The 12,533-nt window shown below is 39.6% G+C and overlaps 1 protein-coding gene across 7 annotated transcripts in view; it reads right to left on the bottom strand.

Moving 5' to 3' along the window:
• akap9 (A kinase (PRKA) anchor protein 9) overlaps positions 1-12,533 on the bottom strand; it is a 70,958-nt gene that overhangs the window by 50,680 nt on the left and 7,745 nt on the right. For 3 of the 7 annotated variants that reach the window (XM_042434600.1, XM_042434603.1, XM_042434601.1), the window contains exons 2-5: positions 8,562-8,834; positions 5,225-5,269; positions 3,440-3,499; positions 94-243 (exon numbers count right to left, since the gene is read on the bottom strand). In XM_042434600.1, the coding sequence (XP_042290534.1) occupies positions 94-243; positions 3,440-3,499; positions 5,225-5,269; positions 8,562-8,834 (528 nt within the window). Of the gene's footprint in view, positions 1-93; positions 244-809; positions 1,729-1,834; positions 2,018-2,075; positions 4,428-5,224; positions 5,270-8,561; positions 8,835-12,533 lie in introns of those variants that run through there. The other 4 variants (XM_042434602.1, XM_042434605.1, XM_042434606.1 and 1 more) reach the window with 4 other exon arrangements.

The raw sequence follows: 12,533 nt of genomic DNA, 5'->3' as shown, positions 1-12,533 counted from the left end.
CAACATTTTCTCAATGCACTGGCAGAAATATAGCCTTAATGAACACATGCTAAAACTCAGTATGATCTATAATTCAGTAATTAAAACATTTACCTGCTGTACTCCCTCTGTGCCGAAAGCTGCTCTGATTTCCTCAAGCTCTCGACTTAGTTCCTCCACTGCCTGCGACTTTGCAGCTAGCGCATCCTCCATATCCTGCATCGTGCCTCCCTTTGTTACCTGTCGCAGAGGCTCCACCTCCTCCTGAGAAAGAAAATAAGAGCTAGTAAAGCATTTACAGGCTTCCGTTAAGGCAAACAAGGTGAGGTTTCACAAATTAGCTTAGAACTTAGTCACCACCCAAGAGCGACAGTAGTTAGTTACAAAAGCCAGGAGCCACATGAAGGAATGTAGTAAATATGTTAATGTTATTAATTGTTCCTGTTTAAAATGGATACTTGTTTAAAAGAGATAAATATTCCAAATTAGGTGACTGCTGTAGCCGAAACCAGCTTTAAAGATACTGGTCGAAATGCACTATAACCCAAGCAGCGAATAACCCAAAGGAGTTAGGAAAAGTCTGTCTGAGTTAGTTCTATAAGCAGAAATTTATTTAATTACCTGAAAGGTAATTAAAGTAATAATCTCAAAGATTTTCATTTAAATAAATGCCTGTTAACTCATCTATCACTGAGGTAACACAATGGTGATTGAGCCTGTGGCCCACTGGTGAAAGCCCTTGCATTTGCAGTAATAAGAACTGGGTGTCAGTGGTGACAAAAATTAAAAAAAAAATAAAAAAAAATCACAAAAAATCACAAGTGGCGCACAGTTAGTGACGCATTTTCCATCACCCAGCAGTGGTTGGTCCCCCAGAGAGGGTAGGCGCAGCTAATGCAACAGACTTGCTCTTCAAGTTTTTCTGGTCTCTTCTAGCATGATGTCACACAGACGACGCTGTTTGCATCTCTAGGAAGTGAGGTCAAAAAACACACCTGCAATTACCGCTTATCGCAATAGGTGCCACCAAAGAGAACAAAACAGAGATCTTTGAGATTGTTACTTAAAACTTGAGCTAATAATAAAAAGACAAACAGTGAGGTTGTAGATCTAGTTTAGCTACCTCTGTTAAAAACTGCAAAAGTGTTGTGAAAATGCATTTCCCCTTTCCTGGTTTTCTTGACATTTGAAGGTTGTTGATAATGAATTAGGTTGGATTTTTGTCAACTCTCACAGTAATTAAAGGGAAATCAGTGGGAAAAATGCCAACATTTGCTATTTCTTTTGTGCAAGATAATTAAGAATGCAATCCACAGTGTTTCTACAAGTTTCATTGTACTGTAACTTCAGCACAAGCAAAACATTGTTCTATATTCAACATTGTTCAAATATTGCTTTGTCAGGGTCGCTAGAGCGTGCGTTATGGTGTAGACACACTTTCTCAGAGCTCCCATCTGATACATCGAGATTCAAGCAATATAACATTTCTCTGCTGCTTTCACCTGCTAAAAAGTCGGGCATTACGTTCATTTTTCGTAGTACACTTATGGCTACCATTAGAGACCAGAAACAGCAGTCTAATGCCAAAAAAGCACCCTCTGCAAACCCAGCACGTGAGGCTAATGCTAGCGTTGGCATCGCAGGTAATGAGGATGCTCCAGAGCCGACCCCGCTGGTGGCCAAGGCAAACGCAGAGACATCAGTCATCCTCGCGGCTATAAACGACATGAGTAAAAGGATGGAAGACCGGTTCAACAACCTGGAGGCGTCCTTACAAGCTACTCAGACCACCTTGACCGAACACGACTCTCGGATTTCGACTGTGGAGGCGGCCTGCAGTGACCATGACACTAACCCAGGCTAACCCAGCTAAAGCAACAATATCTGCAGTTAGATGCGAGTCACAGACTGCTCCAGGAGAAGATCACCGACCTTGAGGCACGCTCTAGACGCCAGAATATCAAAGTGGTGGGCCTGCCAGAGAGAGCTGAGGGTAAAAACCCTGTGGATTTTTTTGCCAATTTTCTGTTTGCTGGGTCCTGCTAACTTCCCCACACCAATAGAGGTTGATAGAGCGCACAGACTGGGGCAGCCACCTGACGCCGGGGCACGTCCTTGTGTCATGATAGCCAGGATCCACAGCTTTCGCATGAAGGAGAAAATATTGCGGCTGGCACGGGAGAACTCCCCTCTGACCTACGATGGGAGATGGATTCACTTATATCCTGATTTGCCAGCAGAAACACTGAAGCGGCGCCAACCATTTGAGGAGGTGAGGAGAAAATTCATCAACGTGGGGATGCGCACCGGATTCCTCTACCCTGCACGGCTTTGAGTAACTAAAGGTACCGACATTGACATGATTTTCAACACTCTGGAGGATGCCGATCTCTTCCTACTAAACTACCTGGCTACTGAGGAGGGTTGATAACCCCGCACCGGACTATTTGAATTGCGCCGGCTTAAAGCTGGCAACAGATCGACTACTTTACCCTACGTGGCAGCTGCCCACTCTTTGGCAGTGACCTGCCGTGGTACAGACCTGCACCTGTAGGGTAATGTCAAGCACTGGACTGCTGTTATAAGTTATTTGTTCCTTCATCAAAAATCATCATATCACTGTCCATATGACATCATCTTCACTTCATGACACCTAGAGGCAAGGCTGAGGGTATCAACTTGGTCAGCTGGAACGTCCGCGGCTTTGCTTTGTCTCTTATCTGCCTTTGCCTCAAATCCACAAATACATTTTAAAAGATATGAGTTCTACTGCAAGTTTCATCTCACACAGAGGGAATGAAACCTTAAAGATAAATCTCATTTGAAAAATGTCTAATTTGAAACAATATTTAGTCCATAGATTAGTTTTAACTTGGTTAAGGCACTAATACTCATTATTAACATCACACATCTTACTGCAGTGGGAATCTCACTTTTCAACCACATATCTGATTTTTTTCTCCATCTATCCCAGCTGTACTGATCAGCACCTCCCTGCTTTCTGTCTCCCCTGTTCGTACATCACCTTAGTGAATCCAAAGAGAACATCTCTTTGTGTAACACCCTGTCTTCTCTCCTCCGAGCACTTCACTGTCATCTCTATTCTTTTCCATCATTCACCACTCCCTCCCTTCATCCTCCTCCAGGCAGCTTTCATTTACACCTCTAAAATGTCACAATGCCCTGTTCAATCCTAAACTCCTCAGCCATTTGTGCTCTCAAACTGATCATTTATAAAGATAATAAGATTTTTTTTTTCTTTTACCTACAGCACAGTTTTCAAATCATTCCTAACATGGTATATAATCACATTTAAAATGAGACTACAGTATAGAACAGGCTTGGTTAGTGGGTTACAGGAAATCTTGCAGAAGACTTAAATGTTAAGCAAATAGAGAGTGAAGTCCAGCAGCCAGTGGGTTTGCTAGCAGAGCCAAAAGATCGGATCGGATTACTGTACCCAGATAAAATCCTTCGAAGACATCATAAGGTTCTCTGTCATCTCATGGCACCCATTTACCTGTTAATTCACAATGCTGTCAGTGAAACATTAAGATGTGGAAACGGTGATGGAAGAGCCCACATGTGTTCAGAAGTCATCACTGGGTAGATTTGTGCTGTTACGTGAGTATGTGATTATTAAAGTGTTAAGATTTATTCCCAAGTACAAGTATTTTCAAATGTTGGTTTTGCTAGGACAAAGCTATGATATAATCTAAATCATCCTCTTACTGATGCGAGTAGACTTAAAGCGGTTTCATTTGATCACACAATAATTGTTTTTAATGTTATATTTAGTGTCACATCACTTCTCTTAAATTATAAACTACAGAAAATCATCAGGAAACATCATATGCTACTGAGTAGTCCCATTAGTCAACTGTTTTGCTTTTATTTGATGACTCACAGTCAGAGTGTGTGTGGTAGCCAGCAGAGACACTGTGTAAGAACAGGAACATAAAAACTTTATAATAATAAATAAATATAAAACTATAAACATAAACTTAAAATATTCACTTGTTATTTTCCTGAAAATTAGTGGCTGAGTTGGCAGGTGACATTTAGTGATTTATCCACCAAAGACAAATTTTACCGCCACATGAAAACTTTTATCACCAGTCAGTAGTATGACTCAGCGTCACTGAGATAAGCTGCCCCATTGACTGACTTCTGTGCTCTACTTATCTTCATTTCTTCTTTTGTCTCCTTTGCGGTCACTAATATGATTTCCAATGTAAACAACAGGAAAATTATGCAAAACCCTAGCTTATAAATTAAATATAAATGATGAAAACTTTGACAAAAAGTGGAATCGTGTATAAGACAAATAATCAGCCACATGAAAAATCTTCCACAATCTATTAAAATTCCAAAAAACAGTCAGTCATTCCAGAGGCTTCATAATTAGGATTCTTCAGAACAGAAATGAAGTTGCAGATGTGGCCCTATAACTCAACCCTATCAGCAGAGATGAAACAAAGATGAATCAGTGTAAATTTGACATTGCAAATACAAAATTAAGAGTCTACAGCCACGTTAGTATCTCTGTCAGGCTGTACTTTGGCACAGTGGTGCTTAACGACAACGTCAGCATATTAATGTGCTCACAATGACAATGCTAATATACTGATGTTTGGTACGTGTTATGTTTACCATGTTCACCATCTTAGTTTAACGTGTTAGCATGCCAATGTGCGAATAAGCACGATGACAAAGTGCAGCTGAGACTGATGGGAATGTCATTTTTAGTTTTGCAGCTATTTACTCATAAACCAATTTACCGGACAAATAGTAATTTTGACCTGATGATGACATTAGATGAAAAGTGAGGGGGTCACCACAGTTGTCACAGTTCATCCTGGTGGGTCGGGGGGGGCATGAATGTGTGTACATATTTTCATGGCAATCCATCCAATAATTTTCAAGACATCTCACTCAAAACCACAAATGTTAAAGTGTTGGTGGTGCTACAGAAAAAGTCAGGGGATCACCAACATCTTTAGGACTCGTCTATGGTCCACGGATATCTGTGCCAAATTTCATGGCAATACATCCCATAGTTAATGAGATATTTAAGTCTGCATGAAGGTGCTGGACCAGCCAACCGACAGACACTGCTATCTACAAAGCCACACCTCTTAGAGCTAATTTAGAGTTACCAAAAAGAACAGGAGAAGAAGAACAGAGAAAGGACAGAAAGTTCATCTGACGAAGTGATAAAACATTTTGAGAAAGGTCATCTTACCTCAGAGGAATAGTCTTCCGCAGTAGTGGACACTTCACTCTCAGGCTGCAATAGAGAAGAGTAAACGAGTTTCAATCTTGACCAATTATGTAGGAGTTTTTAACAGTAATGGGTGCAATGAAAAGCGGTCATAACAGAACAAAGATTCATTATTGTCATTACAGAATTCTTACAATAAAAAAACGATAATGCACACACTGAAATGTTATCTTGTTATCTTACGTGCTATTTCAGAAAGCACTCTGCATTCAAATATGGGTCTAACCTACTTCTGCCTCACAGCTCCTTTCGCACTTCCACAGAGTAATAGCAGCCGTTGTTGAAATCTATTTTCAGGTTAATTCTTAGGTCATTAATTGTAATTGTGTGGGGCCAGAAAGGGATAGAAATGGCAGGTTTTGCGTCAATAGATTGAACAGATCTTGAACATCAAGAGCAACGTGTGCAAACAAGCACGTTGGCCATGTACATGTACCACAAGTATGACATGTGAAGACTGTGTTCTTGCCTCATTGATAAGAGTAAAGTTTACTTGCAGCTGGGTCCAGCTTGAAAGCAGCAATGACTCAACACACTTAATGCATTTGTAATTACAAGCATATCCATGGTTCTTTCAGATGCCTGTGAAGAATGAAAAACTTTGATGTTGTTGCGTTTCCACAGCAACCCCACCCTGCTCACAGAAAGCACCGGAAAAAAAAAGATGAGAAAAAAAAGATAGGAGGGAAATAAACCATTAAATTTTAAGTGGTCAAATAATTTATCTACGCAAATTATTTACAGATAGTGCACTGTATGGCTCAATCTCTTAAAAATCACGAGTTTCATTTGTAAGTGGTACATAACAGCTTCCATACAGGCGGCAGAAAAATACAATATGTCCCAGAGCCTTTTGTAACAGAGAGGATGTGGGTCACTCTCAAGGTAAAAAAACTCGCCGTGCAACAAAACATTCATACATTCAATCAACCTTAAGGTCTGCTAGAAAGTGTTGCAAGGCCACAGGAATTGGTCACACTAGACCGACGCATCTCAACCTGTTTAAAGGCAATTGTCTGTTTCCATGGCAACTGGTAGTTTTGTGGGCACATACTGCATCAAATGTACAGTGGGTTCATGGAAAGAGTGGCTGCACAGTGCCGATGAAAGAGGCTGAGAGGATTCAAATGATGGAGAAAAAAAATATGTGTGAGAGCTCTCGGGTTTTTGCATATATTTTAAACTGTTGTAAATTAGCTGATTTTCCACAGAACAATGTAAGAAGTAGAATATTTATTTATCAGAAACATCATTTGTTGAGACTAGTGAATGTTCAGGCTCCAACTTTTCTATTTATCTTGTAATATATAGGAATCCACAGCCAGTTTGTAAAGCTTAAAAAAATCCAATTTCTTAGACTGGTAAGACCATTTTTATATTACAATGAAGCCTTGCAAGGATTGTAGTTTTGTCAGTGAATGTGAAATCCATTCAGCAAATGCGTCAACATGGATCTTTGTCATCCATGTGTTGTTGGGTTTCAAATGGTGTGCAAGATGAAGTTATTATCTGCCAGTGATGTATCATGTAAAAGGAGGAAAAAGCAGCTTAAAGTGTGACAAAACCCCCAGCACATCCAAAAACTTCAGTTTGCAATTTACACTCAACAAAATTCTTCTTATCTTCCATTTTACTTTATTGTGTTTTGTTCACCACCATAGCATTAAGTCTGTAAGTCTCAAAGAGTATTAGAGGCATTTTGAAAAGTCCAAACTCTACTCTTGGGATACAAAGTCAAAGATAAATTTCCTTTCATCAAGAAGAAAGGGTCTCTGTATATACATTTTTTTTGTAATGTGCTTCTTGGTCTGATTATAAGGATCCATCATATCCTGAGAATTTTCTATGAGGGTTCCTTTAAAAAAACTGAAAGAGATTTATAGGGAAAATAGGCTACGAACAGCTCCATTTAAACCCAAGAAATTATGAATTCATTATCAATTTATTATTGAAAACTTTATTCATCATATATGCTGAAGAGTATGCTTGCTTGTAGACAACGTTTATAAATAAAATTTCTCAGAAATTAGTATTTTTTTATGATAGAGGTTTTCATTCAATTGTGAGAATCAGTGATGCAATACAAGTGAAGCTACAATTATCCATCTCTGACTGGACTATTTTCATTTATTAAAACACTTAATTTTAATATTCTGAAGGAACTGAGGTAATAAATATTTTTTTATTTCATTATTACCTGCTGGAAGCACTCCTCGGTGCTCCCAGTGGTTGTCATGACAGCTAAAGCAGGTTCATTCAGCTCCAGGAAGAATCAGGAGAGGGCAATGATCATTTTTAATAAGGATCTGTGATTATGAATTCATATTAATCTCATAAGTCTGTGTTAATAATAAAAAAAGCCACAGAATCAACCTGCAGAACCAAATGTTTAAAAGCTTTCTGGGTGCAGGAGGAGCAGACGGATGAGACTGCACACAAATCCAAAAATAAGCAGTATCAGGGGAGCAAGCAGCACTTCATCTGCAATGCTGCTTTCTAAAAATGGAATGAATGTGTGCAAAATACATAATAAAAATGTGATTGAATGGCTATAATTGCTGACAGATTTAAATAATCATATATTTACATAATATGTTTTGCCTTCTTTGTATGACTAATGAATCACTGAGAGAAATGTTGTGTCATCAGATGTAATAATTCATCCTATAAAATAAAGTGACATATGGTGCATCATTGTCTTACTGTCACAACATGTCTCGCAAATATTTGCATGGAAACAAATGAACGAATGTTGTAATGTTCAAACACCTAAATTGTGATTGCTGACTTGTTCACATGATGCATCAGCTGCAGATGTCTTGAAAAAAAGAGATGTGTTCACATCAGTTCACTGATTGGGAGCAAGTCATTATTTGTCTGGTTTCTTGGAGTAGGCTGAAGGTTTCACTGAAGCGATGTCTGAAAATTGATCAAAAATCCCCCCTCCCCCCAAAACAAAACAACAACAACCATAATCTACTTGGAAATACACAAAATACAAGAAGTCAGCTGCTATGATCAAACTTAAGAATTGCAAAGTTTATACCTGCTTTGTTCCCATTCTAGGGTATTAAAATATTTTAAGATTTCATGACAAAATTACAATTATTTCTGTATTAACTGAGTTAAGTTTCAGTGGCACACATGCCTAATTTTTTCAGCAAAACAATATATTTATATTATAAGTATATTTTACATATTATTAATAGAAAGCAAAGGATTAGACTCAGTATGTGCCGATTCTTGCAATAATCATTAATGGTTCTGATACGTGTCATTAGGAAGTGTGTGTGTCTACCTCTATGGTGTAGGTCTGATCATGCTTGACTGTCTCTCCGCTCCGCAGCGTCCTTGCAAAGGTGAACTCCGTAGTGGGTGGGTCTTTGTTTCCTCCCTGTGATCCATCCTTTCCTCCAACAGAGACCTCCTCTCCTCCCACAGGCTGATCTGGCTCGACCTCCACCCTTCCTTGCGAATCTCCCTCCGAGTCCTCCCCTGGCTTCTTTTTCTTCTTCTTTTTCTGTTTCTTCTGGGAGTCTGCGTGAGCTTTTCTCTGGCGGTACTCAGCCAACTGGAGAGAAAGAGGGGTGGGGGAGAGGCAGAGTTAGAGACAGAAATGATCATTTCTGCTACAAAGGTGGTACTTGGAAGTAAAAAAAAAAAAAAAAAGCATTTAGCTACACTTTAACCGCCATCTCTTATAAGTGTTATTCTGGTCTACATTTCCAGTTGTAGCTTCCATTCAGATCTTTGTTTATCCGACCACATTGCTCAGACTTTAAGGCAAGAATCATTTGCTTTACACCAAATTTAAAACTCCATTAGTATTCCTAGCACAGAGTCAATCCTAATAATCTAACAAATTTTAAAAAAAAATACATATCAACCTACTCTGAGTCTACACAGTTTAGCGAAACTCAAACGAAACATTGTGTGCACCAATAAAAGCGTCTTCCTTGCTCCGAATGAATCCTCCCTCCCTGTGTCCATATGATCCAACGCATGCCTCTTGCTGTGCCAGGTGCTAATCCTGACTAAAGGGATTACATTTTTAAACTATGTCAATGATCAGTCTAAACAGTCTCTTTACTCAGAATGAAAAAAAAAAAAAAAAAAAAAAAAATCAGGATTGTCTCTTGTTTCCTGGGAAACGTTTCACATTGTTAATACCCATGGACTCATGATAGAAATAACTTTTTATGTGGGTATGCTCCATATCTATTTAATAAGCTTGAGTGCTTGTGCTAATGGAGGTTTCATATTTGGTATTACAAAAGTCTTCCCTAATATTCACAGTAATATCATGCTGGTAGGATTGTCTCATTCACTGTCATTAATTTCCCCTTTGAAGAGAAACAGAAACTTGAAAATGCCAATTCTACAGTCATCTTTCCATTTGTTGTAGCCCTAAAAACTATCAGTTCCCTAGGAAGTCTTCTGGAAAGAACAATGTAATTTGGTAGAGATAATAACAATAATTGGTCGATTAATCAATTAGTCAAATGACAGAAAATTAATCGCCAACTATTGATGATTGATTAATTGTTTTGACTTGAAAATTATCCTGTTACAACTTCTTACATGTGAATATCTTCTAGTTTCTTTAGTAATCTATGATAGAAAACTGAATATATTTGGGTTGTGGACTGTTGGTTGGTACAAAAAAATGACATTTTAGGTTGCATCTTGGGTTTCCAGGAAACAGTGATCAACATTTTTTAACATTTTATAGACCAAACAACTAATCGATTAATCAATAATGAAAATACTCATTAGTTGCAGGCCTACAATTTGGTACTAATTATAAGAAAAATATTTTTTTCTTTGAAAGAATGGCTCCATTTCAACTCAAATAAATACTCTTTACTCTTCAGATATGTTTAAGTGTATGTTTGCTTGTAGACATTTTTTAATGTTAAGCTGACATAATGTACACAAGTAATTGAAATTGATCAATTGGATCATTACACTTGTATCCAAGTCCACTACACACTGTACTGATCTCATTTACACACTGACACTCATTTAATCATTTAATCATCATCGCAGATATGATGATACTAATTAAACAGTCTGGACAGTTAGTACTACTGATATCCATTATGCATGAGCAACCAGCGACCGCAAAGAGGTGACAGAGTCAGCTGAGCAGGACAGACAGCAGCAGGGGCTACAGGTGTCACCACAGGTGCTGCGTGGATTGCCATAGACAGTCTGTTCCCAAGGATACCACGCTAATGCCTGCTCACCTGTCTGGGAAATGCCCGTGTACCATATGACAGAGAATAAGGACATTGGTTTGACATCACTGTTTAGCATTGTTACTGGTTTAAAAGTGTTTATTTCAGGGGCTACATGTTTAAAGCAGCAATAATCATATTTCTACTTGTGAAAACGTATGAGAAAGGGGCTACTCAGCTCTACAGAACTTTATAAAAGGTCTTTCAGCTCATTGTTTTGGTTTTAGGGCCTGCAACTTTACTGTGTTGGTTCACTAAAACTCTCATAATGTCGTTTTCTGCTGAAAGAGGCAGCTGTTTAAAACAAATAAGCTCTGAAAACCAGCTGTATTCTACCTGCCCAGAACCAAATGGCAAACTGACAAAGTTGGTGTTATTGCAGGTTTAAATACTGCATTAAATAAACTGTCCATGAAAGCTGAAACAACTGATTGATTAACTGATTAGTTGATATATAGAAAATAAATCTGCTACTATTTTTACAACTGATTAATCAATCAGAAATTTATAAAACAAAAATGCCAAAATTCTCTGGCTGCAGCTCCACCAATGTGAGGATTTTCTGCTTCTATTTCATTCTTCCTGACCGCCAGAGATGGTATGAAATATCTGGGTATGATGCGCATAAACAGAAGGTCGAGACATAACACTAACAAAGTCACACATGTGACCTGGGTGAGGCAAGCAAACTGATAACAGGGCCTGGCATCCGGCAGTCGTGTCCTTTTCATTTTCTCACCTAAACACGCAGGTCTTGTATGTTGTTAGCATTAGCTAGCATCAGTGCTTTACCACCTATGCCAGCAGCCTCGTAAACTATCAGATGGAGCTACGATTCTGTCCTCCAGAGGCGGCATAGCCGGTGCTCATCTCCGCTGGGAGTTTTGCTGAAATTCTGACCACAAAGTGTTAGACTTTTCCAGGTCATGTGACTTCTTTCCCTGACGGATGTGCCTTGCTAAGTTACCCACTCCGCTCATTGTGGGTGAATTGCTATCGTGTGCTGTATTAGCTTCTGGATTTTATACTTGACCGACTAGTCTCACTGAGGTGTTTTCACCTTGTTACGATGGCTGGTGTCGATAGTTGGGGAACCGTAGTGGAGAGTGTTTTGTTTCACTCCTTGGCTACTGACTTAACACTGTTAAAAATAATTACATGCAATTACACCTACCAGGGTGACCTGTGTGAATTGCCAGCAACACTAGCAGTCTGGATTTGTAGCTGAGTGTCTCTCGCTTTACTGCTACAACATTAGCCTTACAGTGATAAAGGTGCTAGTGTTTCTCACTCTTCTACTGCATTGCTAGCCTTGCAGCTATTATGCTCTCTGTTTGTAACTCCTGCTTGGTCCCTCTCAGCACAGAGGACGGCCATGACAGATGCCCATCATGCCTTGGCATTGAACACCTGAGGAGGGCACTGAAAGAGAATGCTTGCATTAATTGCAGCTGCATGCCATTGGTACAGAGGACCCTGAGGTTGGTCAGATCTGGCATTGTTGAGGCTGCCTTAACTCCTTCAAGAATGCCTGCATTCAGCCCCACTTCAGGTTCGAAGCACCATAGGCACACACAGGGTGACGCCTCCAGTACTAAGAAGAAACAGAAGTGTGATGAACCTTCGGCCCTCAAAGTAGACATATTGACCTGTGAGTTTGCCCAGATTATGGCCCTTAATTTACAGGCTGGTGACCCCTCTGCTGCTGCTGTCGCTGCTGCTTCAGAGCCACCACTCCAGACCTATGATGAAAGGGATGGCCTACCTACTCTAGCCTTTGTTGCTAGCCAGCATGATGATGACACACTATCTATTGCTGCCTCAGGCAATTTTTTTTTTTTTACTGACAAGGAAGAGGAACAGCAGGAACTGGAGAGGGGGTCCCCCCTCTTCTCAGTAAAAGGCTCTCACGGATCAAGAGCAGACTTCTTGAGGATGCTGAGGCTGGTCTTTCCACAGTTAAGCAAGCCATCCTATTGGCCATCTCACAGCTTTGTCTGGATGCTGCCCCTGTAGAGGCGGCTCCCTCT

This window comes from Thunnus maccoyii, chromosome 15, assembly GCF_910596095.1.
Source record: "Thunnus maccoyii chromosome 15, fThuMac1.1, whole genome shotgun sequence".
Lineage (NCBI taxonomy): Eukaryota > Metazoa > Chordata > Actinopteri > Scombriformes > Scombridae > Thunnus > Thunnus maccoyii.
Note: the sequence above shows the minus strand (reverse complement) of the source record. Positions and strands in the feature narration are given on the sequence as shown.